The 27,145-nt window shown below is 43.0% G+C and overlaps 1 protein-coding gene across 2 annotated transcripts in view; it reads left to right on the top strand.

The window, feature by feature from the left end:
• Positions 1 to 27,145, top strand: part of CUX1 (cut like homeobox 1) — a 347,921-nt gene that overhangs the window by 160,624 nt on the left and 160,152 nt on the right. For both annotated transcript variants that reach the window (XM_015594614.2, XM_015594613.2), the window contains exon 3: positions 796 to 843. In XM_015594614.2, coding sequence (XP_015450100.2) covers positions 796 to 843 — 48 coding nt within the window. The remainder of the gene's footprint in view (positions 1 to 795; positions 844 to 27,145) is intronic.

The raw sequence follows: 27,145 nt of genomic DNA, 5'->3' as shown, positions 1-27,145 counted from the left end.
GCATCCTCTCTGACCCTCACCCTCCTGCCTTCCTCTTACAAGGACCAGGCCTACTCGAATAATCCAGGATAATCTTCCCAACTCAAGATCCCCAACTTAATCACATCTGCAAAGTCCATGTAAACTAATATAGTCACGAGTTCCAGGAATCAGGATGTGGATGTCTGGGATGGGGGGTGGGGGGCATTTCATTGTGCCTACCACAGATAGTTTTATTTATTTAAGAAGGGACTGGTAAAGAGTTTGATTGTTTTTTGTAATTGAATTTGGTGTAAAAATATAGAAAATCATCCAAAGGAGGAACAAAAATATTGATTTCTCCAAGGAATTAACAGGTATTGCTGGCTTGGGATAAAATTCTCAGTGACTATATCAAACATGGATTCAAAACAGGTGTATCTCCCATGAATAGTGCTCAAAAGTAACAGCTAAAATGCAGGGGTGGCCCAAATCCATTTCGGGTACAAATAAGTCACACCTGCATTGTAATAGTCTATTTTATTTTAAGTAAATTATTTCAGACTGACATCAGCAAAAACTTTAGTTTATAGCACATTGAAAATCAAGTGTATATAACCACGATTTAGTAGTAATAAGTCCAGTGGTATTCTTCACTAAGTTCATTGAAACTATAGGTGCTAGTTGACATGATGTATGAATGAAGATGGACCAGGATTGCTTTGTATAATAATGATCACTACTATATTCAAAGCTGTTTTTAGGAAGCCTTAACGAGTATTTCCCTTCTCTTTCCTTCTCAAATGGCTGTTTCCTGATCCATCCCTTTTGCTCCAGGATTTGCGCAAGCAGGTAGCGCCACTGCTGAAGAGCTTCCAAGGCGAGGTAAGTGTTTCTGCTTATTTTGTATCTTGAACCACCCTTCATAGCTCATCGTGCTTTCTTTTTATTCTTATTAAATAAATGCTGTTGACAGAAAGAAAGTGCTTACCCAGATGGAGCCTTCCCAGCTGCACCGACCCAATGTTGTGCAGATATGGTGTTTCCCAATGTGATGTTTCCACTGGGTGGACTGAGCTTGTTCAGACTGCAGCCCATGAACTTCCCGAAGCTCACTGGTTCCCTGAGCTGGTCTAGGGCTGCTGCTGCATGAGGCCTCCAGTATGGAAGGAATGGAGTGGGGGGCAACCCGGTGCTTTCACGTGCAGCTGTCGGTGGCAGGGGGCGGGGCGGGGGAGAGGACTTTCACTTGATCAAGGCTTGAAAAAAGAGCAACAGGCAGAAGCCTCGAGGAGTACATTTGGGCTCAATATAAAGAAAAGTTTTCTAGTAGATGCTTCCAGAGAAAGGCTGGGCAACATGGCGGGCTGGCTGCCAATCACCCGAAACGTGCACTCTGGCTGCCTGTTAATGGAATAACATCCACAAAGTGGACAGGCAGTTGTGGTGAGTGACACTCCGGTTCCTCCTCAGCCCTTTGTGTAGACATTTGGTGGATTTTAGAGAGCCAGACATTTTGTTATTGATGTGGGCTATGCACTCTCGGCTCTTAGCGTCTCCTGTTAGAATGATGGAAGTAGTAATATCACTAAGGAGAGGGAGCAAGTCTTCTTTAAAGCCCTCTAAAGAACCCATATTGGCAGGATCATAGGAATTTTATGTTGTTACCACTACTCAATTCACAGAACGGGGAACGGTGCAGGATGGGGGAAGTGAGATGGCAAATTCAAAAGTGACATGAGGCAGTGGGCTGAGTGGTGTGCCTCCTGGGACATAATGCTAAGGAGGCTGGAATCCTGGGCCCAGAGCTCCAGGGTCGTAAGAGGTCAGAGCTACCATTTGGCAAATTCTTCAGCATGCAGGTGACAGCAGAGGGTGAAGGAACAAATAAGGTCAGGAAGACTGCAGTGGGAGGCGAGAGAGGAGATTCCAGGACAGTGAGGAAACAGTGCAGGGAGGTGAAGCAGCAGTAACTGCTGGCGATGGCTGAAGACTTTAGAGCAGCGTAGCAGTGCTCTTCTCTCTGATTGTAATTTCCTGCCTCAGGAAGCCCCCCCGGACCCAGCTCCATGAGGCACAGAGGATATCAGTATCCCAGGTCTGGGAAGGATGTGACCTGTCCTTTCCTCAGAAGTACATCTCCGAACCCTCATCTATGAGTAAAACTGTCACCTTACACCTACCCACATTTGATCTGATCTCTTACTTTTACCTGTTCAGCAGCTTTTGTGAGGCCTACTGGCTTAGTGTTCCCTACTGGCTTAGTGTTTCTCTAGCTGAAATAGCTCAGTATGCTTTTTTTGTTGTTTGCTTGTTTTTCTTTCTTTCTTTCTTTCTTTTTTAAATTTCAAGTTTACATAAAAGTAGAAAGAAACACCTGTGCACCCTTTACCCAGACCCACTACTTGTTAAATTTTGCCACATTTGCTACTCACCCTCTTGTTAAACATTAAAAAGTAAGTTGCAAATAGCATAGCACTATACCCTTAAATATACGTGTGTTTCTCCTAAAATTAAAGACATTGTCCGACATTTCCACACTAACTCCAAGTGTCACAACTGGGAAAATTGACACTAGTTCTGATATCTAATATTAGGACCAAAATCAAATTTCCACAGTTATCCCCAAATTGTTTTTTATACCTGCCTTGCCCCCAACTTGGGTCCAGTCAGGTTCATACATTGCATTTGGGGGATAGATTTCTCTTTTAATATAGAATGCTCTCTCCACCCCCCCGACCTTTGTTATTGTTTTTTCAATACATTGAGTTTTCGTGTGTGTGTGTGTGTGTGTGTATGTTTTTAAGAATCTAAGTTATAGAATATCTCATTCTGGATAGGGTAATGGGTTTGGTTCTGGATATATTAAATTTGAAATGCCTGCGAAACATTTAGGCTTCTTATTTGCCTGTTTTTTAAAAGGCTATTTGAAAAGTAAATATTTTTATATCGCTATTAATTAATACTTACCAAGCCCTGCTAATTACTATATTTATTTTAAATCATTTGTGCTCACTAGTAAGCTGACTTTAGTAGAAGGGACTAAATCCTACTTTCCTACTTGTTTCTGAAGAATAAACTTTCATAGCAGAGGGTAACTGCACATGGGGACCACACATGCAGGGCTGGTTTTCTGCTGAGTAAGGCGGAAGGCAGCATGTCTTGGTACTGAGCTGGGGCAAGATCCATTCAGCTTATTTTTCTAAAAAGCTGCCTTTTCTAATCAGAGGCTTATTCTTGTACCCTTCATTAGTGTTTGCTGAATGTGATTTTATTTATCAGATATATTCTTTGAGTTCATACCAAGGTGCTTGAGTTCCCCTTAGAAAAATGTATGGTGTAGTGAAAACATGTTCTTTGCCTCAAAATTCGTATAGATTACTTCCCTATTTGAGATTCCCCAAAGAAAAAGCAAAACAAAATAAAGTTTTCCGACAGCAAGATATTCAAGGACTTTAGCATTACTGCAAGAACACATATTTGTAGTGTGTTACAATGTCATGGGAAATAGTAACTTGGCCAGGATACTGCTTATGCCCCTGAGTGTTTCTTGTGGTTCTCAGGGTAAATCCAGACACCTTCCTTCCTGTGGTTTCTGAGACCCACATGATTTGGTAACTGCTTACCTTTCTAGACTTCTCTCACCACACTCACTTACCACCTATCACTGGACACACAGCCATTCTGAATTCTGTGAAGCCCTTGTGCATAAAGTGTCCTCACTGGCCTCCAAACCTTCATGTGGACTGACCTCTTCCTGAAACACTCCTTCTACTTCACCTGTCTTACTTCTGCTTGGTGTTTCTTCCTCAAGAAAGGTCTTCCGTGAGCCCCAGTAACAGGCTAGGTCCCCTGTACTGTGGGCTCTCATTGCACTCCACACTACTTGTGACACTTGTCATTGTGCCTAAGAGCTGCCTTGGACTTTGTCTCTGTTCCCAGTGAGTCTGTAAATGTGTGAAGGCAACCTCTGTGTCCTTTCTTGTTGGCTATTTGTATTCTCAGTACCTGACACAGCAATTGGAACTAGAAAGTAGTTGGGCTTTCAGAAGTAGTTATTGAATAAATGGTTGGACAGTGAGGTTCCTCTGGAGGCAGTTTTTAAAGCATTTTGTTTCTGTCCTTTCTTAAAGTTATGCTGCTGTTAATAAGGCAAAAGAGACCCCAGAAAATATGCTCAGGAAATACCTTTAGAAAAAACTAGTAAATAACTATTCGTTGTCCTTGATTGAAAAGTTTGGAATACTGTAATCATAACAATTATTCATTATTATTATAGCAAAGTCATCAAATTTAACTCACACTGAAATTATATTTATTTATTGCTCTATCTAAGTTTGTGTGTTTCAGAAGCCCAGCCAGCTAGTAGGGGAAATAACCTAAATGGTCAACCCAATTTAAGGTATATTTTAGTCCAATAATTTAGACAGTCCCTTCAGTGACATGATACACTCTCGCTAGGAAAATGCTAAGTCTTACAAATTGTCTCCCTCTCAGATCTCTCATGGATCTGAGAAGAGTCCTGGTATATAGAAGGTCGAGCAGGAAAGAAGTTGGCTGCTTTCTAGGGGAACTGGTTGCTTAAACCAGGTATCCTCAGGGAGGAAAATCCTCTTCAGAAATAACGTAGGTTCTTATATTAGAGGGGAAATAAGACTGAAAATTCATGAACATAGCATCAAGCTTAAAAAGTTATAAAAGTACAACAAAATAGCTCAAAGAAAATAAGAAGGAAATAACATGAATATATATATGTATATATATATATGAATGAAAAAGAAAAAGACCCAAGAGACAAGCAACCTCAAAGTTGGTTCTTTAAAAAGACTACTACAGTAGACAAACTATCTTCCTAATGAAGAAAAACAAACAAACAGACAAAAAACAGGAATGAAAACGGGGATACATTTGCAACTGTGGCAGAGATTAAAAAGGTAACAGGAGAATATTATAATCAATTTTATGCCAATAAATTTTAAAACCTAGACAACAGGAACAAATTTCTGGAATACTATAATATAACAAAGCTGATTAGAAAAGAAATAGAAAACCTGAATAGCCCTATAACTATTATAGAAATATTTCCACAAGGTCTAGACATTTTCATGAGAGAGTTTTGTTAATCATTCACAAAATAGATCTAATCTTTTGCAAACTCCTTCAGAAAATAAAAAAAGAGAGAGTAACTCATTTTATGAGGCTAGTGTAACCTTGCTGCCAAAACCAGGCAAGAACAGTATTAGAAAGGAATATTGAAGTCAGTCTAATTTCTGAATAGATATGCAGAAGTCCTTTTAAAAGTTTTAGTAAATTGAATCCATCAAGCCCTCTGTATCTCAAGAATGGTGTTTGGTTTAATGTTTTTAAACTCTATTAATGCAAATTAATATCATTAGCAGATTAAAGAGGAAACTTATCTTAATAGTTATAGGAAAAGATTTGATAAAATTGAGTATCCACTCATGATAAAAAAAGAAGAAAATACCAGCAAACTAGGAATAGAGGGGGGACTTATTTAACCTGGGTAAAGGTATTTATCAAAAACCATCAATCAGCCATACTCAGTGATGTTGAAAACGTGCCCTTTAAAATCAGGAACAAGACAAGAATGCCTACTAATGCTACTTTTATTTAACATTGTACAAGAAGTCTTAGCTAGCATGGAAGACAAGAAAAAGAAACAAAGCATATTGTAATAGAAGAAATAAAACTGCCATTTTCCAAGTGAGCCTCAATTTATTCATCAAGGTTGTTAGACACAAAGTCAATATACAGAAGTAATTACATACCTCTGCATCAACAGCAAACTGAGAATGGATGCCACTGTAGATAACAAAAAGTAAAGGATACCTAGATATAAATATGACAGTGCGTTACAAACTCTTTCTGGAGAAAAGAATAATATTTATATTGAAGGAAATTAAAGGTTTAAATAATGGAGAGGAGAGAGAAGGTATTCAGGGACAGAAATTCCCACTATTATTAAAGATATCAGTTTTCCCTAAATTGATTATAGAGTGAGTCATTATAGTTCCAGTCAAAATTCCAACAGGATTTTTCATGAAACTTGAAAAGCTGATTCCAGGATTTATGAGATTGATGATGTGAAGATAATATTAAATAAGAGCAAAGTGGAGGATTTGGCCTACCAGATTATCAAAGCTACAGTAATTGGCACAGGGATAGATAAATACACCAATGGAACATAATAAAGAAATAAAAACTGACCCATGCATATGTAGAAGCCAAATACATTCCAAAGATAGCATTACGAATCAGTGAGAAAAAGGCAGACTTTGCAATAAATGGTCCTCTGACAATTTGTTATCCTTATGGAATTAAGTGAAATTAGATCCCTACCTTGAAAACACAAATTATAGGTAAAGACTTAAGGCAATACTTTAAACCTTTTAGAAGAAAACATAGAATACAATGGCTTTGGGTTAGATAGGATTTCATAAACAGGAAACCATAAAGGAAGAAATTGTTAGATTCAACTACATTAAAATTTAAAAGTATAAATTTCCCCTCCCATTCTCCCATGGAAAGATACCCTAGAGAAAATGAAAAAGATAAGCCGGGGCAGGTACTGCTAGATCAGTTTTACCTTTGTATGAACTAGTAAAAAGCTCTACCTTTCTCAAGGTAATTTTACATTATCTACTGGGAACCTGTCTTAATAAAAATTCCAGCCAGTCCGAATTTTTTTCATAATGAAGATTCAAATACCTTTGATGTGAATGATGCCCCCTAGGTCCGTACTATGAGCAGATCATATATTGGGTAATCTTGGCCACAAGTCACAAACCAGGAGGAGACAGTTGCAACACACACAGTGAACAAAGGGTTAATATTCAAATATTCAGAAAAAAAAAAGTTTACCTATTAATAAGCAAAAGACAAACATCCCAATAGGAACAAAGGCAAAGCCATGAATGGCATTCTTAGAAGAGAAAATCTGAATGGTCAATAAATATATGAAAAGATGCTCAACTGCATAATTAGGGAAACAAATTAAAATAATTTAAATGTAACTTATTTACAGGTTGATTCCTGCAGGTTGATTCAAAAGTCAAAGTAAGAGTGTAAATTGGTAGAACCTTTTTGAAAACTAGTCTAGCATCAGATACTAAAGCTAAAGAAGCACATATACCTTGACAGAGCAGTTCCACTCCTAAGTAAATACTCTAAATTAACTTAAACATGGGCCCAGCAAACAAGTTCAGGAATGTTTGAAAAATAGCAAACAAGTGGAAACAGCCCATTTTCCATCAGTGGTAGAAAAAATAAGTAAAGAGTAGTACAGTCATACAATAGAACAAAATGCAAAAATATGCTATATGGAGCTGATATTGTGTAGGGATACATACAAATTTTTATTATGTAATAGAACCATAAGAAAAAGTGAAACAAGAAATTCAGAATAGAGATTCTCATAGATACAAAGGTTTCTAATGTCGTAGTAATGTCCCTAGTCACAGGTATTCATTTTGTTATTTTGTAAGTATGAACTGTTTCTTTCAAAAAGAAATAATCCTGTTTACAAGGCAATCGTTGCATAATCCTGTTTTTGCATGTCAAAAGCTGAGTATTATCTTTTCTCTTCTCTTTGCATTTCATCTGTGATAAATTTTAATCTCCAGGCAAATGGATACTTCCCGTGAGGCCCTGTACTTGGGAAGGCCGAGGTAGATAACATAGTTGTAATAATGTTCAAAATGGCATTTATGGGACACTTAGTCCAAGTGCTGTGCTAGGTACTTTTCAAGCATGTGCTCGCCGACTCTTCCCAAACTGGAAAGTAGCTGCTGCTTCTACCTTCCTGTCACCAGATCTCGAAAGCTATATCTGTCTTCTCCATTGGCTTTTGCTGTGAAAGGAAGTGCCCCTTCCCTAAAATGCCAGTTCCTCCACATGAGTGCTGGAGCCCACCTTCTGCTTTCTTAGCAGCCGTAGTCGTGCATTTATCTGCTCTCCTGTATCTGCAGTCTCTGCTATTTATTGGGTTCTCATCAGCATTCCTGTAAGTGCTAGTATGTTCCATCTTGAGACAGAGAGGAAGAGAGATGTGCCAACCGTTCTTTGTCCCCCAGCCCTCTTGGCCAAGCTTCTCCAAAGAGCCATCTCCATCCTACATGTGTACCCATTATTCTTCAACCCACCACAGTCTGGTGTCCCCTGCACTCTAGCTTGACCCTTTCAGTCCTCTGTGCTTGCACCTCAGTGACGTTCAGCACAACTGACCACCCTTCTCCTGATAGATTCTCTTCTCTTGACAGTCCATGATATTTTGCCCTCTGAGTTCTCTGTTCGCCACTCAGGCTATTGATTTTTAGTTTCCTTGGGCTGTTCCTTCTTTTCCTTCAGACCTGTGAATCACAGCATTCTTTGCTCTTTCATCTCTCAGTATTTATATGCTGAAAACTCAGATTTCTCTAACTCAGTCTTCTCTGTTGAGTGCCATGCTCATCTGAGGCTGCCTGATACCGCCTGATACCACCTGTCTGATACCGCCTTTTAGGTATTTCATAGGAAATGACTCGTAACCCACAACCACCTCCTCTTCTCCAATTTTCACATTTGCTGAAATGTCCTCCTCCTCCCTCCTTTCCCTTCTTAGGGATAGCTCTCCAATCCGCCTAGCTGCCTCAGCTGGAAATCTTGCTCGCCTTCCTCTCTCCCGTAGGCCCCCATTTCCTCCATCCTTCTTCTGAAGTGTACTCAGATCTGCCTGACGGTTTCCATCCCTACCATCTGCACACTTGTCCAAAGCCACTGTGTGTCACCGAGGCCATTGCAGCGGTTCCCTAACTGGTCTGTGTTCCAGCCCTTACCCGCCCTACCCCTTCATTTCCTCCATGCATCAGCCGGGATCACATCACTTCCTTGCTCAAAAACTTCCAGAGGCTCCCCAGTGCCGTTGAGGTGGACACAGAACCCTACCTCGGCCTTCGGGGTGCCTGTCCTGGCCATAGCCCACCTCCCTCTGTCCCGCCCTGTTCTCCTAGCCCCCTGCCTGGCCCTCTCCTGCTCATCCTTTAGGCCTTACCTCAGATGTCATGCCCTCAAAGAGGTCTCGACCGTCAGTCCATACCAAGGCCCTCTTACTTTTTCTCATATAGCACCTTGTCCTTTTGTACAGGGTACTTTTCTCGTTGTGTTTGTGAGTTTGTTACGTTTGTTAAATCTCTCTCTAGATTTACTATGTTATGTCTGTGTTGGCCTCCTCTGTTTACCTGGTACCCAGCCCTAATAAGTACGCAGTAGGCATCCATTGGATGGGTGGGGGAAGCAACAGTCTATTTTATAGATAAGGAAACGAAACCCAGAGATGGTAAGTAAACTACCCAAAGTCACACAGGTGACAGGGGCAGCACTGGGGCTGTCTGGCACTCCAGCCATGTTTTCTAATGTTGGTGCACTCTGATATTGCTTCAGGGGAGCAGGGAGGATGCCTTCCACCCTTCCATCATCTCGGTCAACCTTCCCGGTCTTGAATAAGGACCATGAATGTTCATTTTGTGTAAAGTGCGCGGCAGACACAGCTTCAGGCTCCCCTCCTCTTCTAACTAACCCCGCTCGTGTCAGATCTGGCACTCCATGCCTTATCCCGCATGTACATAAATATCCATAACTTTGCACACCCTTTGCGATGACCTGATCTTCGCCCCTTGGAGGAGTGGGAGCCCAGGTTAACTGCCAACTGTGACTCCATTCCAGTATCACTTGCCCATGTGGCCCACATGGGGGACCAAAAATTATTTGCTACTTCTCTTTGTACTGAAGTTGCACTGTAGACTTAACATGCCAGCAGTATTCAGAGCCGCAGTCAATCTATGTGAAGCCCCATATTGCTTCTGATGCTGGGTTTTTCTGCCTGATATTCATTCATTTTTTTCATTCAATAAAATTGAGAGCCAACCAGGCAGCACTGAGCCAAATAGGAGCTAAGGATGTAGGTGTGGATACAGTCGACAAGGCCCCTGGTGTCTTGAAGCCTATGTTCTAGTGAAGGGAAAAAGATAATAAAGGAATAATTTCAGGTGGTGACAAGTGCTATGAGGGAAATAGATGGGAAAGTAGAGAAGAGCGGGAGCAGGGCAGCTTCCTCAGGGACAGTTTTCCTGGGAGGCCTTTCCCAGGAAGTGACGTTAGAGGTAAGACCTGAGTGATGAGAAGAACCAGCCAAGCACAGAGCTGGGGAGAGTGAAAGACAGAGCAGGGCAAGTGTCCAGGCTCTGAAGAGGGACAGTGCTCGGAATGACCAAAAGCCAGCAAGCGGGCCACTGGGGGCTGGGCAGGTGGGGTTCTGGTGGGCTATGGTGGTAAGCTGCTTTGAAAGGCTCTAGTCCAAAGGAGAGGTCTGAGTGCAGTGGGACGCAAAGGCTCTCTGCATACTTGCAGGGCCATTCGACAGACTTTAATCAAATAACAGATGAAATGGATTAAGTTGAGTAAATATTCCATGAATTAGTTGAAAGTGACTAAGAGTCTCAAGGATGTCCTGTGGCCCATATCTGCTGCACTGTAACATATTTAAGTGTTCGAATCTAAAGGCCATATCTAAATAAAGCCAGGGTGTCTGAGTGCTTTACTTCAAAGAACATTTCACAGGGAATTAGGGAGCCTGGGAACCTGCCCAGGCACTGCCACTCACTCTCCTGTGACCTTGGGCAGCTCCTGAACCTGTTTCTGCTTGACTTTGCTCATCTGTAAAATGAGTGCATGATCAAGATAGCAGGGAGCCCCATAACTGAAGTCCAGTGTGAGCCACTGGACTAATACTTTGTCATCAGACGGAAGAGGACTTTTCCAGCAATTAGAGCTGTTCAAAAGTAAAACGAGCTGCCATCTAAGATAGTGAGTTTTCTATTACTGGGGGTGTTCAAACTAGAGCCAGAGGACCACCTGTCAGGGATGTATGTGGTCAGCTCTTACCCATTCTTCTTCAAGTCTCAACCCAGATGCCAGACTCTTCAGGCCTTCCCCAAATACCCACCAGAAACAAACTCTTCCCTTTTTATCTCTGTTAGGACTTCATTTATATCTCTTTTGATTTTGAGTCTGAAGGCATTCTACCTTTGTATTTTAGTTATTGGAACACAGTTTACTTAGCCTTATGCTTCTGAAATCTAGAAGGTAGGAACTGTATGTGTGTGCAGGTGCACATGCATGTATACATATTTATTTCCCCATCATGACTGTACTTAGCAACTACTGCATTAAATGTCATGGGCAAGATGGTATTCTTCTCCAAAGCTGCAGAGAAGATTGGACCAGATCTATGGTTTCTAAAGGTGGTTCTCAGATGGACCAACTGGCAGCATGAGAATCACCTATGTTTTCATAAATTCAGCTCCCTGGTCTCCCACCCCCGAGGTTCTGATTTCATCAGGCCTGGGGTTGAACCTAAGAATCTGATTTTACAAAGTCACCCTGATTCTCATTCCTAGCTGGTTGTGGAACCACTGGGCTAGGTTCCCTCCAAGGGCAGTTCCTCTAGGTCAAGTTCTGTGACTCTGCGCCTATTCTGGTACTTTAGATGGTATGTGAGGAGCTCTGTGGTTTAGTTCGAAATGTATTTCCAGGCCTCACGTCCTTGGCTTTTGCTTCTACCAGGCTGGTCTGCTTACTGTCCCCTGAACATGCCTTGTGGTCTCCTGCCTCTGACTTTTTCCTAAAGTCACGGCCTCCATTATTATAACTTTTTGTTCTTCCTCACCTATAAAAATTATGTCTTTTTTAAGACCTAACTGAAAGTCTGCCTCCCTCATTCCTTTTCCTGACCATTTCAGCCTGTTTTTAACTATTTCCTTTTGAGGGTCTGCATCATCTCTTAGGCTTTGTATCATTTTCGCCCTCCCAAGGTGTTTAATAAGGTATTCTCAGCTGAATTTCTTTCTCCCTCTCACCTGCTCCCCCATTAATAAGTACTCATCGAGTACTGTGTGTCAGGCTCCGCACTAGGTTCCTAGTGACCCACAAGAAAAATAAGACTGGTTTTTCACCCAGGGGCATCAGAGTCGTTTGCAATTTAGGACTCAGTGTCCCTGAAAGGCACCCTGAGGACACTGAAAAGCTCTGGCTGGAGGACTAGGGAGGCTTCACGAAGACCCCAACACAGCCTGCTGTCCTGACCCCTCTCCTGGGAGGGACTTCCTTCCTTCTCACTCGACCTGGCTATCTTCAGATTCTTGGGCCTTTTCATGCACGTGATGGTGAGGTGATAGTGGCGGTAGCTGTAGTGGTCGTGGTGGTGACAGTGTGTCTTAATTATCTTACAGTAAACTCTGAAGGCCTGGTGATACAGTATCTTCCTGTAGGCTCACTCCATGATGGCTCAATTATGGGAGCAGTAGGGCTGTGGTTCAATATTCAGGCCAGCTTCCTAATTGAAAACACATTTTCTTCTCCAAAGCTGCAGCTGGTTTGGTTCTGCTCATGCAGAAAAGGATATAACCTTGCATAACATAGGAAATGAACGGTTGAGAGAGAAGCCAAATTCAATTTCAGTCAGATATGTTGAGGCTAAGCCCATGATCTATGGAAGCAGGGGAGCGAGCCGCGTGCATGTGGAAAGGGGCGCACTCAGCAGTCTATTAATCACGGCCGCCCGCCCGGCGCTGCCGCCACTGCCGGTGCCACCGCGCCAGCGCCGCTCCTCCGACGGGCTGGAGAGCAGCCAAGCACTCCAGAAGTTAACCTCTTAAAGACCCGGAGCTGCTTTCTGTTGAATAAATGTAATTTTGTGGTCAGAAATAAATGCTTGTGATGTAGCAGGAGCTTTGAAAACAACAGCGAGCCAAAGCTATTACAAATTGCTCCGTGTTGTGGAAGTCAACAGCATACATCAAAATTCCGAGTGTATGGCAAATTGATTTCGGCCTAGAGCTCTGCAGCTATTCAATAAAAGTCCTATTAAGCTATTGTATGTAATGAACAATCCAGAGCAAATCTAATATTTTCAGCAGATAATGATTTTTAACATCCTCTCGGTAACCATCGCTATAGTTCTTGGATGTTTACAGCATGTGCCCACGTGTGGTGGGCCCTCCTTAGCTTTTATTTGCCTCTCTGCTGGAGGACCCATGTCAGGTACCCCTGAGCACGGGCTTCCTAAGGGTTCAAGAGCAGACCCACCTGCTCCTAAAGAAGGGCACGGAGGGTTCTGGTGTCCTAGTGCCTGGTGCAGTCGGTGCCTAGGAAACGTTTGTTGAATTGAAACGAACTGAGTCAAAATGGAGTCGAGAACTCAAAGACCTCTAGAATGAGTTAGTAAAATGATATGTTGGCCAAGTTGACTGGAGGCTCTAAAGACCAGAAGGTCAGAGGTAAGGAATTGGAGGTTACACATGACAAAGGGGCTGGTGGCAATGCTGAGAGGGAGCCCCAGGACTCACCCATTGCACTTCTCCTTGACGGCTTAGGAAAAAGGTTCTTTGTCAGGAAACCCAAGCTAATGGAACCACCAGAGTGATCTCGTGGCCAGATGAATGGGGGTCACCTCCGCAGGGTGCGCCACACACTCCTTGGCTGCTCCGCTACTCTGTTCACGGCTAGGCTATGACCCTGGTCACACTGAGTTATCTTCCACTCTTCATGTCAATCTGCCCTCCCAGACCATAGCTTCTGGAGGACAGGATTTACTCATTCATTTTTTCATTCACTATTTACTGAACATCTACTATGTGACAAGCTAGACCTTAACTAGACCCTGGCATGTGGTTAGTAATTAATGCAGACACTGCTTTCATGGAGCTTAACGGTAGAGCAAGATCTGTATCTTAATGTGGCACACAGAAGGCTCTTAGTAAAGGGTGGGTAGGTAGATGGATGGATGGATGGATGGAAAGTTAACACCCCTAGTGTGTAAATCAAAAGCATTCTCTGTTGATAAAAAAGGCTATGTTCTGTCTGCTTACATTCCCAGCCCCATTCAAGGAATCATGAGTCAGTTGTGATATGAAGGTAAGAGCACTAGATCTAGACTTAGAGGCCTTTATCTGAGGCCTGATTTGCCTCAAGTCAGTGATATTGACCTTTATCAAATCAGTTGACCTCTCAGTACCTCTGTTTCCTTATATAAGTGTGAAGGTTTGGGGAAATAAATTCGAATGATGATTAGCAGTAGTATTTGTAAGAATAGACTGACACTAATGTTTTTTTTTTTTTTCCTGAACTAAAATTATTCAACTTGTAATGTTCAGTCTTATAGTATTTATTTGAATACTGTGGAATTTAAATTACTAGAGTATTTTATTTTCTGCAGCTTTCTCTTCCCATGGAAAAACTCAATCTGGATGTTAATTAGGTTTTACTAATGTTCCATCAATTTAATGCAGTAATTCCTTAAGTGAAACTGACACCAAGGACCACATGGTCAAAAGGAGGATTGTGACCGTATGTGCATGACTCTGGGAAGGGAGCACAGGAACACTGATAAAGTCTGAGAACCCAGAGTAATTTTGTTGCTTGCATGTGGATATTCCACGTTCCACCTCTCCTGCAGTCCATTTTAGACTGCACCCCTGCTCTCTTTGCTAATAAGTATTTGCACAGCATTTTATGTCTTCAAATCACTTCCATGATCTCATGCAGCCTTCCCCACCGCCCTGTGCTGGGGATATTATTACCAACCACAGTGACTGGGCAGGAGGGTAGTCATGAGTTTGAAGAGTAAGGTGGGTACCTGGAGGTGGGGTCTGTGGCCGCCCAACTCCAGGCTCTTGGATCCCTTGAGCCTCGTTATATCCAGCCAAACACCACCTTCTTGTTACTACATACTCACCACTTCCAGCAAGTGTTCCCAGACGGAAGGAGCCCACTCCCACTAGCTTTCAATCACACGTGCTCTAGCCACCTGCACAGACGAGCCTCAAAACAACGCTCGCGATCAGAAGTGGACTGAGCAGGCTCGTGGGTTAGAACCCAGGTATTTAGACTCAGCTGAATACATACTCCATTCGCCTCTGTGGAAGGGAACATGACCACTGTTAATTTAAAAAAAATTCAGGCTGTGTTCATTTCATCAGTGCCCTTCTAAGTACAACTTTCAGAGCCTTCTAAGTTGCCAGCCAGGAAGAGGCAACCTGGCCTGGCGGGCCACGGGCCTCCCAGTTTCCCTCCTCATCGGGGACTGGAACAGGACTTGCACTCTCATTCTGCCACTGCTTAGGGCTGCTCCTTGGCCTTGACTTTGTCCTCAGCCCCCTCTCCCAGGCTACCTGAGGACTCAGAATGATAGGACTGCGGGTAAGTTGGGCAGCGTTAGCGAAGCCCTCCAGTAGGAAGTGGAGACTTAGCTGGAGAGAAGGCTCTTCTAAAACATGGCAGACTCTGAGCGCAGCCCTTTAGAGAGATGCTGGAGAACTTCTCTTCAGCTCCAGCTGTGTGCCAGAAGCTTCACATATGTTACATTGTTTAATCTGCTCAGCAGCTCAGCCCTGAGAGCTTTTATGACTGCTTCTGTAGGATGAAATGGGCCCAGAGAAATCAAGTAACTAGCTTGAAGTCACATAGTTCATCAGCCTTAGAACTGAGATTTGAACTCCAACGTCTGACTCTAAAGCCTGAAAGCTTGAGAAATGTCTTGAAATTGCTTCAGAAGTAGGAGAAGAGGGGAGACCTGTGAAATTACACTTCCCTCTCCAATGTAACAAGGAGAGAGGAACCTACCAGTTTATAGTAGGAGCATGAAAAGGAAAGAGACAGGTTTCTAGGGCTGTTGGGAAGGAGCCTAGGGACCTACCTGGGACAGAGGAGCTGTGCTCCTCAGGGAGCACTGCCAGCTCCTGATTCAGACCACCCCACTCCCCACCCAAGCCTCATTCATCCTCAGGTGAGACCATTGGTGTTTGGGGACTTGGGAGAGCAAATCTGACCGAGAGACGCCGGGCCTGGCATCCTCCTGAGTAAACTCCAAGCATGTGTTCTCTTGAAAAGCAACAGACCAGTGATGCTCCCCTCAGAGCAGTGGGCGTGCGTGGCCCAGGCCTGCTGGGAGCACTTCCTAGCACCATGTTGGGCCCCATACCTCTAGGGTATGGAAGCAGACTCCGAGGCGAGGGGCACATGCACTGCTCCTTCCTCCTTCACTCTCTCTCCTGGCTTCTCTCCAGTGTTCCCTCCTGGAGGGGCAGGCAGCTCAGAGTAGCAGAGAAAACCAGACAGACAAATCACAGGTTTTGAAACCAGACAGATCCGGATTTGAATCCTGACATCATCATTTACCAGTGTGACCTTGACTGAGTCATTTTAGCTTCTCTATCTCATCCTCATAATGAAAAATCTCCCCTGCAGACTAGAGACATTACATGTATATATTTAAAGATCATACAAATGTATATGAATCCATAATTATCTCAAAATATTAAAAATTTAAAAGAATCATGCTATAAAGCAGTGCTGGATAAATGGTAGTTCTAATTCGATCTCTTAAACACCAGTGCTTCCCTCAGGAGGCTCTCACTGGACACCTCTTCGTCTTGTTCCCCGAGTAACCTCATCTGGGCCACGTGGGGTCAAAGTTCCAGACCTCTGTCTCAGGCCTGGGCCTGTCTTCCTGTATCAGGATATCAGCCCCCACCCCCACCCCAATGGAACTCTCCCCTTGGGCCTCTTACACACTTAAAATCTCCACCCACCCCCAAATGCACTCAGCCTCTGCATTCTCCATCTCAAGGGAGGTGATCAGCCCTCAGTCACCCTGGCCAGAACTCTGAGAGGACCCATGTCTGCCATCAAACCCTGTGGATTCTGCTTCTCTCATCTCACTTGGATTGGACCTCTCCTTCCCAACACACAGCTTCCTCCATCTCTTTACTGGACTGTCACTACCACCTCCTCATGGACTCTCAACCTCCTGTGGAGTTGCCTTACTGTCCAGAGTGATCATTTCAGGTCACTCCTGACTGATTCTCAGGGACTCCCAGTGCCTTCAACATAAAGCTGTTGCCCTCTGGCTTAGCCTCCCTCCACTGTCCAGCCTCTGCCTGCTCTTCAGCCTCCTGTCTCCCAGCTCAGCTCCTCTGCTCCAGGCACAGCAGATCCTGCAATTCTCTGAACAGGCCTCTCTGTTTCAACATGTCTTTGCTTAGGCTTCCCTTCCTCCCTGAAGCCCTGCCTCTCCCACCACAAAGAAAGCTGATCTTCTTTCATCTTGAAAACTCATCTTAGTCTGCAAAGCACAAGATTCCAAACAGTATCTATAATATTCTACCATTTATGTTTTGTTTTTTTTTTTTTTAAAGGAAGAGTGTTTATATACAGATGCTTATAAATGCATAAAATATTTCTGGAAAGATATACAAGAGAATCTTTGCCTATAGGGTGAGAAACTGGGTGACAGGTGGATGTGGTAGAAGGAGACCTACTTTTCACTGTATACTTATACTTTGGGTGGAGGGTATTTTTATTTTCTTTTTACAATTAAATGGTTTTTAGTGTATTCACAAAGTTGCATAGCCATCACCACTATCTAATTCCAGAACATTTTCATCACCTCAGAAAGAAACCTCAAACCTGTTAGGAGTCACTCTTCATTCACCCTACCCCCAACTCCTGGCAACCACTAATTTACTTTCCATTTTTATAGATTTGACCGTTCTCAACATTACATATAAATGAAGTCATACATTATGTGGCCTTTTGTGACAGATTTCTTTCACTTAACTATTGTTTTCAAGATTTATTGATATTGTAGCATGTATCAGTACTTCATTACTTTTTATGGCTGAAAAATAATCCATTGTATATACATGCCACATTTTATTTATCCATTATCAGCTGATGATTATTCGAATTTTTGCCACCTTTTGACTATTATGAAAAATGCTGCTGTGAACATGTATATACAGTTTTATGCATATATATACATTTTCATTTTTCTTGGGTATGTACCTAGGAGTGGAATTGCTGGGTAATCTGGAAACTCTATGTTAAACATTTTAAGGAACTGCCAAAGTCTTTTCCAAAGTGACTGTATCACTTTGCATTTTCATAAGCAGTGTACAGAGTTCCAATTTCTCTACATCCTCTCTAACACTTAACATTGCCTTTTTGATCATAGGCGTCCTAGTGGGTGTGAAGTAGTATCTCATTGTGGTTTTGATTTACATTTCTCAAGTGGCTGTTGACATTGAGTATCTTTTCATGAGCTTATTGGCCATTTGTATATCTTCTTTGGAGAAATGCGTATTCAGATCCTTTTCCATTTTTTAATTGTTATTTGTCTTTTTATTGTCGAGTCGCTAGAGACCTTTTTGTGTTCTGGATACTAATCCCTTATCAGATATATGATTTGCAAAAATTTTCTTCTATTCTGTGGGTTGTCTTCATTTTCTGAGTAGTGTCCTTTGAAGCACAAATGTTTTAAATTTGATTAAATCAGTTTGTCCGTTTTTCTTTTGTTGTTTGTGCTTTCAATGTCATGTCTAAGGTCACAGAGATTTAGACCTGTGTTCCCTTTTAAGAGTTTTATAATTTTTAGCTCTTACATTTTGGTCTTTGGTCCATTTTGAGTTAATTTTTACATATAGTATGATATAGGGGTCCAGTCATGTTCTTCTGCATGTGGATAACCAGTTGTTCCAGCATCGTCTGTTAAAAGACTGTTCTTTCCTCCATCGAATTGTGTTTTTACTCTTATTAAAGATCAGTTGACCATAACGTGAGAATTTTTTTCTGAACTCCCTATTCCATTGATCTATATGTCTGCTCTTATGCCAGCGACACATTTTGTACTAAGTTTTGAAATTGGTGAGTGCGAGTCCTCCAATTTCGTTTTTCTTTTTCAAGATTGTTTTGGTTATTTCATTTCAGATGCCGTGCATTTCCATTTGAATCTTAGGATCAGCTTGTCACTTTCTGCAATGAAGCCAGCTGGGATTTTGATAGGCATTGCATCGAATCTGTAGATCAATTTGGAACTTTTGCCATCTTAAAAATATTAAGTCTTGCTATCCATGAACATTTCTTAATTTCACTTTCAAATGGTTTACGGCTAGTATATAGAAAGACAGTTGATACTTGTGTATTGATCTTGTATTATGCAACCTTGCTGAATGCCGTATATGTTTTTACATGTTTAAATGTTTCTACTATGCATACCTATTACCCTTTCACAAAAATAGATTTTAATAATCCCAGGTTATTCACCATGTGGGAAGCCTTCCCTACAGTCCTGCTGCGGTTTACCTGTGGAGAGGTGAGCAGATGGCACTGCCCGTCCTGAACCCTCTGGGAGTAGAAGTAAGAGCCTCTGGGAGTAGAAGTAAGAGGCTCTGGCCCCAGAGGATAGGGTAGCACATCACCAGGCACATTTAACTATTCAAATGATTTTATTGACCGAGCATGGAATGAACAAACTAGTAAGCAAGACAGGGAGCCAGCACGTTCCACTTTCGAAGCGCTCTACTGTTTGCAGAGGTTTTCCTGATGTTAGGCTGTGATCTGCCTTCCTGTAGTTTCTACCTGTTGGTTCTGGTTTTGCACTCTAGGCAGAGAGAAGAAAGCCAGTCCTTCTTCCCCACAACAGCCCTTCAGATATGTGTTGATAGCCAGAATGTCAGATGTACATGAAAGGGCTTTATAAGCTATAAAGGAAGGTAAACATGCTTGTTGCTGTTTTATTATATTTACTATTATTATCATACTGTCCTCTGCCACAGAGCTTTTCTCGTTGACCTCACATCCTTATTTCTCCACTCATTCTTCGTGGCACCATCTTCCTCAGGACTTCTCGTTTTCTTTTTTTAGAAACTTCGGGAGTAAGGGGGTAGTTAAGGAATACTTCTGTCAGTATACATAAAACACAATCTTGTGTGATTACCTAGGTTTACACTGCATTGTCTTTATAACCAAAACTGCCCATGGGGTCTGTCCACCCTGTGTTGAGCATTGTAGGGATTTCCAGTAAGTCCTGTTCAATTCTCTGCAAATGGGGAGTGTCGTAGACATGCTTCTTCCTCACTGAACTCCATCTGGGTGTCACAAATCATGAACATGACCTTGAGAAACAAAGCTGGTGGTGGCAGTAGGCTCCCATGCCCATTTCCAATGTCTCTTCTCTCCGTATCGCTCCAGAGGTGACCAAGGAGCTAGGAGAGGGGCTCCCTCCACAACGGGTCTTCTCCGGTCTCCCCACAGAACTCTCACAGCAATGGCAGGACTAGTACTTACCAAACGTTAAGTAAACATACACTTAGAGGAGAATTACTAGGCTCTGCTACTGTGATCTTCCTTCAGAAAATACATCTGTTCCTTTTACATGGCTGTGTTCAGTTAAAATTAGAACTCCAGAGCTGTGGCTGCATATGCATGTGTTTCGGACAGGACTTTGGTCATTCTCTGTTGACTTTTGGTATTCCACGTGGCTCTTCAAATTATGTTTTGCTCTTGAAAGAATTTTGACGTAGAGTGAAACACAATTTTTCTCTCGTATCCCTGCAGCTCTTGCTAATCCTTATTGGCCTATAGTCCAGCAGAGCACATCGATTTGAAAATTCTGTTAATGAGCTGTGTTTATTTCTAAATCATTAGCTTGTAAATTCCCAGGGTATAGGCTAGTGGATTATTTCTGAGTGCGCCGTTGCCACCGTGGTGTCTTAAATGTTGTTTAAGTGTCTTCATCCCTGGAGACTTCAAGCATTTTGGCTTTCTGCTTAGTTTGATAGCAAAGGGGAACAACCTATAATGTGGTGGAAAGAGAATGCTGGATTTGGATTTCTTGAGGAAGGTTACTGATGTTTAGTCAATTTCTGTACATTCTAGACCATACTCCGATACTAGATGTGGGAGGTTCTCACATTTCATTTTAACATCACTTCAGCAAGGAGGAAGTTATTCACCAAACTGATGAAGAGACCAAGGCCTAAAGAGTTTAGGCCTAAAGAGTCCAGGTCATTCAGCAAGCATGCGCCAGGGGTGGATTCAAACTCAAGTCTGTGTTCCTTCAAAGCACACACTTTATTCGCCTTGGGCCCCATGATCAGCCCCAATGCACTGTGCTAGGGTGTCGTCATATCTTTGGTTGGGGTGGCGGTTGCTTAGGGGCCTGGTTCTGAGTGACTTGATTTGTTTTTGCATCTGATAAGTGGCACTGCCACTTCACCATTTACAGTAACCAAGATTTATTCTCTCCACTTTGCAGACAAAGAAATTGAGGCACAGAGAGGTTAATTCAGTAGCTGAGGTACTGTACCTACGTTTTTGCTGGAGCTGGGATTCAACCCTGCTCTACTGATACTGTATCCAGGCTCTTGGCTCTATGTGGCACTGTCCTGCCTACGCCTATGCCTGGCAAAGCCTGGGTGACACCCAGGAAAGATAAGCCTTTTCCATTTTAAAATATACAGCACTAGGCAAGCATCAAGACCAGTCTTTCTGTTTCATAATTTTTTGGTGATCCCTGGGCCTTTGTAAAAGTCTATGCCATTGTCTGTATCCATGCCTCACAGCTGGTGTGACAAGACACCCTGTTTGTGGCCTGTAGAGGTGTACCAGATGGGCAGCACTGGGGTGCCTGCAGCAGCCCACTTGGTGTACCCCAGTGTGCAAATGAATAGCATCCTTTTCACTGTGAGCTGAAACATGGGACACACAGACTGAGGCCGCCCTCAGGGAGGTTTTGTAGTCACCCATGTACAAGCAGAGCATTCATTGTAATAATAGCAGCTGCAAGAGTATTCTGTGCCCACCAAGTGTTAGGCCCAGTTGTAGGCGTTTTGCACACATTCCTTTTTAATACAGCAGTCTCCCCTTATCCACGGTTCTACTTTCTATGATTTCAATTACCTGAGGCTAACCACAGTACAAAAATATTAAGTGGAAAAATCCAGAAGTGAACAATTTATAGGTTTTAAATTTTGCGCCATTCTGAGTAGCATGATGAAATCTCACACCATCCCATTCCATCCCTTCCAGGGTGTGGATCATCTCTTTGTCCAGCGTCTCCACTCTGTATTCACTCCCTGCCCATTAGTCACTTAGTAGCTGCCTTGGTTATTAGATCAACTATTGTGGTATTTCAGTGCTTGTGTTCAAATAACCCTTATTTTACTTAATAATAGCACATTCACATAATTTTTATTACAATATGTTGGTATAGTTCTACTTTATTATGACTTACTGTTGTCAATCTCTTACTGCACTTAATTTATAAATTAAACTCTATCGTAGGTATATATGTATAGGAAAAAACATAGTATATATAGGGTTCAGTACTATCATGGTTTCAAGCATGCACTGGGGGTCTTGGAACATATCCCCCAAGGATAAGGGGGGACGACTGTACTTACCAAAAACCTATGAAGGGGTCTTATTTTCTCCACTTTAGAGATGATGATATCAACTAGCTAGTTTATCTCCAACCCCAAGGCCCCTGCGTTCTCTTTCCCCTGCTGACGCTGCCTTGCCAGGATTCTCTTGTCCTGACGAGCAGTTTGCTCTTCTCTAAACTAGATCAGAGCTTAGCTGTCATGACTTCCCACTTTTTAGACTAGGCTAAACCCCAGTGGGTAGTAAAAACTTTCTTAAAGCTTTGAATTATAGTTTCCTATAACTCTCATCTTCCAAAGTAATCAATGCTGCAGAACTCAACAGTGAGCTTCAAGGAATCCTTTGGCCTGTGCAGCCTTCTCTGCCTGGAATCCACACTCATTCATTCATGACACTTCCAAGGCAGCCTCCTGTGTTAGTTAAGACCTGAGTGCTGGGTGTAGAGAGAGGCAGGTACCACTGCCCAGGCCTAGGACAGACCACAGTGTGGTAGAGAGAAAGCTCACAAACATGAATCATCATCACACGGTGTGGGAAGTGGGCAGAGAGGGATTTACAGAGAGCTTGGGTGGCACAAGGACCAAGTGACCAGCAGTGCCTGGGGAAGTCCAAAGGACACCACAAAGAAGGTATCACCTAGACTGACTCATGAAGGGAGACTGGGTTCCCCATGCCTGATGTGAAGGATATTCTAGGCAAAAGATATAGGGTGGAGAGCCTTGGAGGCATGAGGGGCATGTATTGTCGAGGAATTCCAAGCCTTGGCGTGGAGAAGCATGGTCATTTGGCAGCGTAAGCAAGGGCCATATTGGGTAGAGATCTGGAAACCCAGCCTGAGGATGTGGATTGTAATCTAGGATTGAGGAGAAGCTGTTAGGGCACGATGGCCAAACGTTCTCTTGGGGCTCTAGAACGATGACCCAGGGCCACTGTGAAGGACACATCACATTCCTTGGTAAGGAGAGACTATAGTTAAGGAGATCCAGGGTACTGGGTACTGGTCTGCAGTGTCTAAACTGGAAATCATGAGGAGCTTCAATTAAGGCTGAAGCATCAAAGGAGGGAAAGTTTTAAAGAGATTTAATTCTGAAATCAATTTCTGATGCCAAATGAGCAAGACCCTTAATTGATTAGAGGCCAAGGTTGGAGCAGAAGGAGGATTTACACATTTATAAATATTATAGTATTTTATCCTTTTTTCAGATCTAAGCAGAGCGTCTTCCAGTTAATATTCAGGCTTATACTTGTTCGCCCCACATTTCCTTCCTCTGCAGAAAACTAGAGACTCCTATTGAAAATTCTAATAACAGCTCCCAAAGCCTCAAATCCATTCATGTTCTGAGTTATAGATAGGTGACAGATTTTCTGCAGGAAATGTCATTTTAAGATATACTCATACCCTAAAAAGTTGTTGGAACCCACTGAAAATATTGTTTAAGAGACAATCTTAACAGGTTAATTCTTTCAAAAATGGCGATTTCTTTTGTACAGTAACTAATGCTTTGAGTGTGTGAATTCTCTGACCCTCTGAAATTTTGATACTTAGACAAATTTTGCATGATGTTTCTCCTTTTAAATACATCATGGGTCAATAATTATCACCAGCATTGAAAACTAGCTCATGAATAGCTCTACACTGTTGTCTCATCTTCTGTCTCATGCAATTGTCCCAGGGTTCTTACAAGGCAGGCATTCTTGTCATTCCCTTTTCCTAGACATAGAAACTAAAAAAGAGGCAGAGGGTACCTAGCTGGCTCAGTATTACAAAATGCATGATGGAGCCATGTCTTAAATCCAGCCTTCTGATTTCCAGTCTTGTGCCCGTTCTACTCTCATGCCATCTTCCCCCTGCCTTACCCCTGGCAAAAATAAACACAAGTGTAAAACAGATAAAAATCCTTTGGTCTTCAGGATATCAGTTGTTTATTCTTTATTTTTACTTTGTGCAATCTTCTTAGAGATGTGACCAACTTAAGACTTGAAGTAGACTGCCTTACAAGATCATGCTGCAGTAATGAGCAACCCCAATCTATGGCAATAAGAGATTATTTCTCATTCATATTACACGTTGGCTGTGGTTGACTGATGGTTCTGGCACCATGTGTTGTCTTCGTTTCAGATCCCAATGGAAGAAGCAGCTCCTGTCAGGTCATGCTGTTCTGACAGCAGAGAGAACGTGCAATAGCTGAACTGTGCAATCGCTCTTAAATCTTAAGCTCAGACATGGCACTTGTAATCCATTGGCCAAAGCAGTTTACGTAGTCAAGCCTGATATCAGTGGGGCGGGAAAGCATCCACATAGAAGGTGCTGTTACACCACAAGTCACATGACAGTGGGCAGAGATGTGCAGTGCCTCCTACAGGGAGGATGGAGAGAGATTAGGAGCAATCATTCGGCATGCCACACAACTCCCAAAACTCCACAGTGCAACTATGTTGGCACCCAAATGGTTGGGCACTTTCTCACTCCTTCTAAACCTCAGGGGTCTTGCGGTTGATATCCATGAACTTGGTCTCTAAACATAGCCTCTGAGTTTTCATACTACTGTAAGCAAATATCGATTGTCTGAGATTTAGACCCTTTCTTTAGACCTTTATTTTTTAAATTTAGTTGATATTACAGAAAAACCGAACTCGGCATTATAAAGTGGTATTGCCGGAAGGTAATTATTGGATCCAGGAAACTTGCCGTAGAAGCCCCTCAGCATCCTGCTAGACTGAGGGCGCACAGCTCACTGCAGGGAGAGCTCCTGGGTGTGTGCAGTGGGAAAAGATGCTTCCAAGACTCTGGCTCCAGCCAAGTGACTGTCATCCCATCAGCACATGAAATAATTGCTTACTGAACAAAGAACTCTTTACTTATGAAGCATTTTCATAAAGATTGAAAACTGGATACCTTAACCATTTGCTCACTTCTACGGATTAAACAGTTGACCAATTTAGATAAATTTTCATTCACATAATAAAAATGTATTGAACACCTAGTATGTTCTAGTCTTCAGGAAGAAAGGCTGTTGAGAGGAAGCATAGTTTGGGCTTTCAAGGAATTTAGGATCTCCTAAGGGAATCTTATCTGCAGTTCTGGAACAACCCCTTATGGTGATCGGAGTGGCCGCAGCAGGGAAAAGGATCAGCTGAGCCTCAAGGATCAGAGGAACATTCCTAGGAGGCGCCTTCCAGGCTGCAAGGAAATTGCTCATGTGTTCAGGGAACAGGGAGTAACTGGGTGTGTCTGGAGTGTGAGGCGTGGTAGGAGGGGAGGCTGATCCCTGGAGCAGAACAGGTTTTACCCAGGCCCAGGGCCTGAGCAGTCAATTTCTCCAGATGGGCCCCAATCCTACCACCTGTCCTTGTCCTTCCTCAAAATGGCTTTGAGGGAATGGGGATGAGAGGCAGAATCTCTACCTCAGGCTGTCTTTGCACATTAAGTACCCAAATGTTTAACTCCAGTTTCTTCTTAAATCTGTGCCTTAAGACCTCACCACAAACCTCCTCTCATTCATAAACCTTTTCCCTTTGTGTGAAGGGCTATGATGCCAAGCCCTGGCTCTCCATCTCAGAGGCAGGTAGCACACAGGCCTGAGCACCTGAGGCAGGTGCTAACTCAGAAATGATAAAGGGCCCCAATTCTCGGGCCGAAGCTGTGGACACCTGGAGGAAAGCTCTTACAATGACAAAGTCACTGTCATGAAGCCCTTCCCTGTCCAAGCAATGAGCACTCATTCACACAAGCTCACCTAACCATTCAGCTGTGAGAGCTGGGCGCTCATACACCCTTGTACAGATAAGGCCGGCCAGCCCTGACTTGAGTCCTCCTTCTTCTCTCCAGACTCAGAACCCTGGGCCCCACTTCTCCCAGAATGTGTATGCTGGGTCCCTCCAGCTGGCAGGGTGTATGCTGGGTGCCAGTGAAAGGCATTCAAATAAACGAACATGCAGAAATAGGGCGTCCCAGGCAGCAGCGAGGGAAAGCCCACCACAATGAAGAGGGAGCTAGCAGAGAATAAACCAAAACTCGAACTCCAAGGCCTGGACCTGGACAAGGGCACTGGCCATAGGGAAGAGCCAAAAGAGTGAACAAGCATAGAAAATATCAAAATTCCCAGAATCAACGAATTCTTCCAGGTTTGAAAATCTTAGAAATGGGCTGGAGGGACCTCATCAAGCAGAAATTCAGCCACACACGGAGTAGTCATCACCTCTCTTAAGAAACCTCACAGTCTCGTTGCTTAATGAATTAATTAAACTACTTGGCCTGACTTTGTTTTCTCATACTTTAATTTTAATGGGTTTTAATTTTCTTACATTTGTAGGAAAGGGAATAGGAGGAGGGCTCAGAATCGTGGTCCCTGCATTAGTTTGCTAGGGCTGCTATAACAAAATACCATAAAGTGAATGACTTAAATAACAGACATTTATGTCTCACAGTTCTGGAGACCAGAAGGCCAAGATCAAGATGTCAGCCTAGTTGGTTCCTTCTGAGGGAGGTGAGGGAGAATATGTTCCAGGCCCCTCCCCTGGTTTCTGGTGGTTTTCCAGTAACCTTTGGTGGTCCTTCATTTGTAGACGTATCACCCCAATCTCTGCCTTCATGTTCATATAGAGTTCTCCCTCCATGGGTGACTGTCTCTGTGTCTAAATTTCTCCTTTTTCTAAAGACACAGTCATATTGGACGAGGGCCCACCCTAATGACCTTATTTTAACTTGACCACCTGCAAAGGCCCTATTTCCTAGTAAGGCCGCATTCATAGACATTGGGGGTTAGGACTTCAACATCTTTGGAGGGGACACAATTCAACCCATAATAGTCCCCAGACGTGCTTTGTAGATTACCAACCCTTACCTTCATGTCCCCATCAACAACGCAGACAGGAGATTGAAGATGATGTCTCAGGGTCCTTCTAGATCCCC

The sequence above is a fragment of the Pteropus alecto genome, unplaced genomic scaffold (assembly GCF_000325575.1).
Source record: "Pteropus alecto unplaced genomic scaffold, ASM32557v1 scaffold68, whole genome shotgun sequence".
Classification (NCBI taxonomy): Eukaryota; Metazoa; Chordata; class Mammalia; order Chiroptera; family Pteropodidae; genus Pteropus; species Pteropus alecto.
Note: the sequence above shows the minus strand (reverse complement) of the source record. Positions and strands in the feature narration are given on the sequence as shown.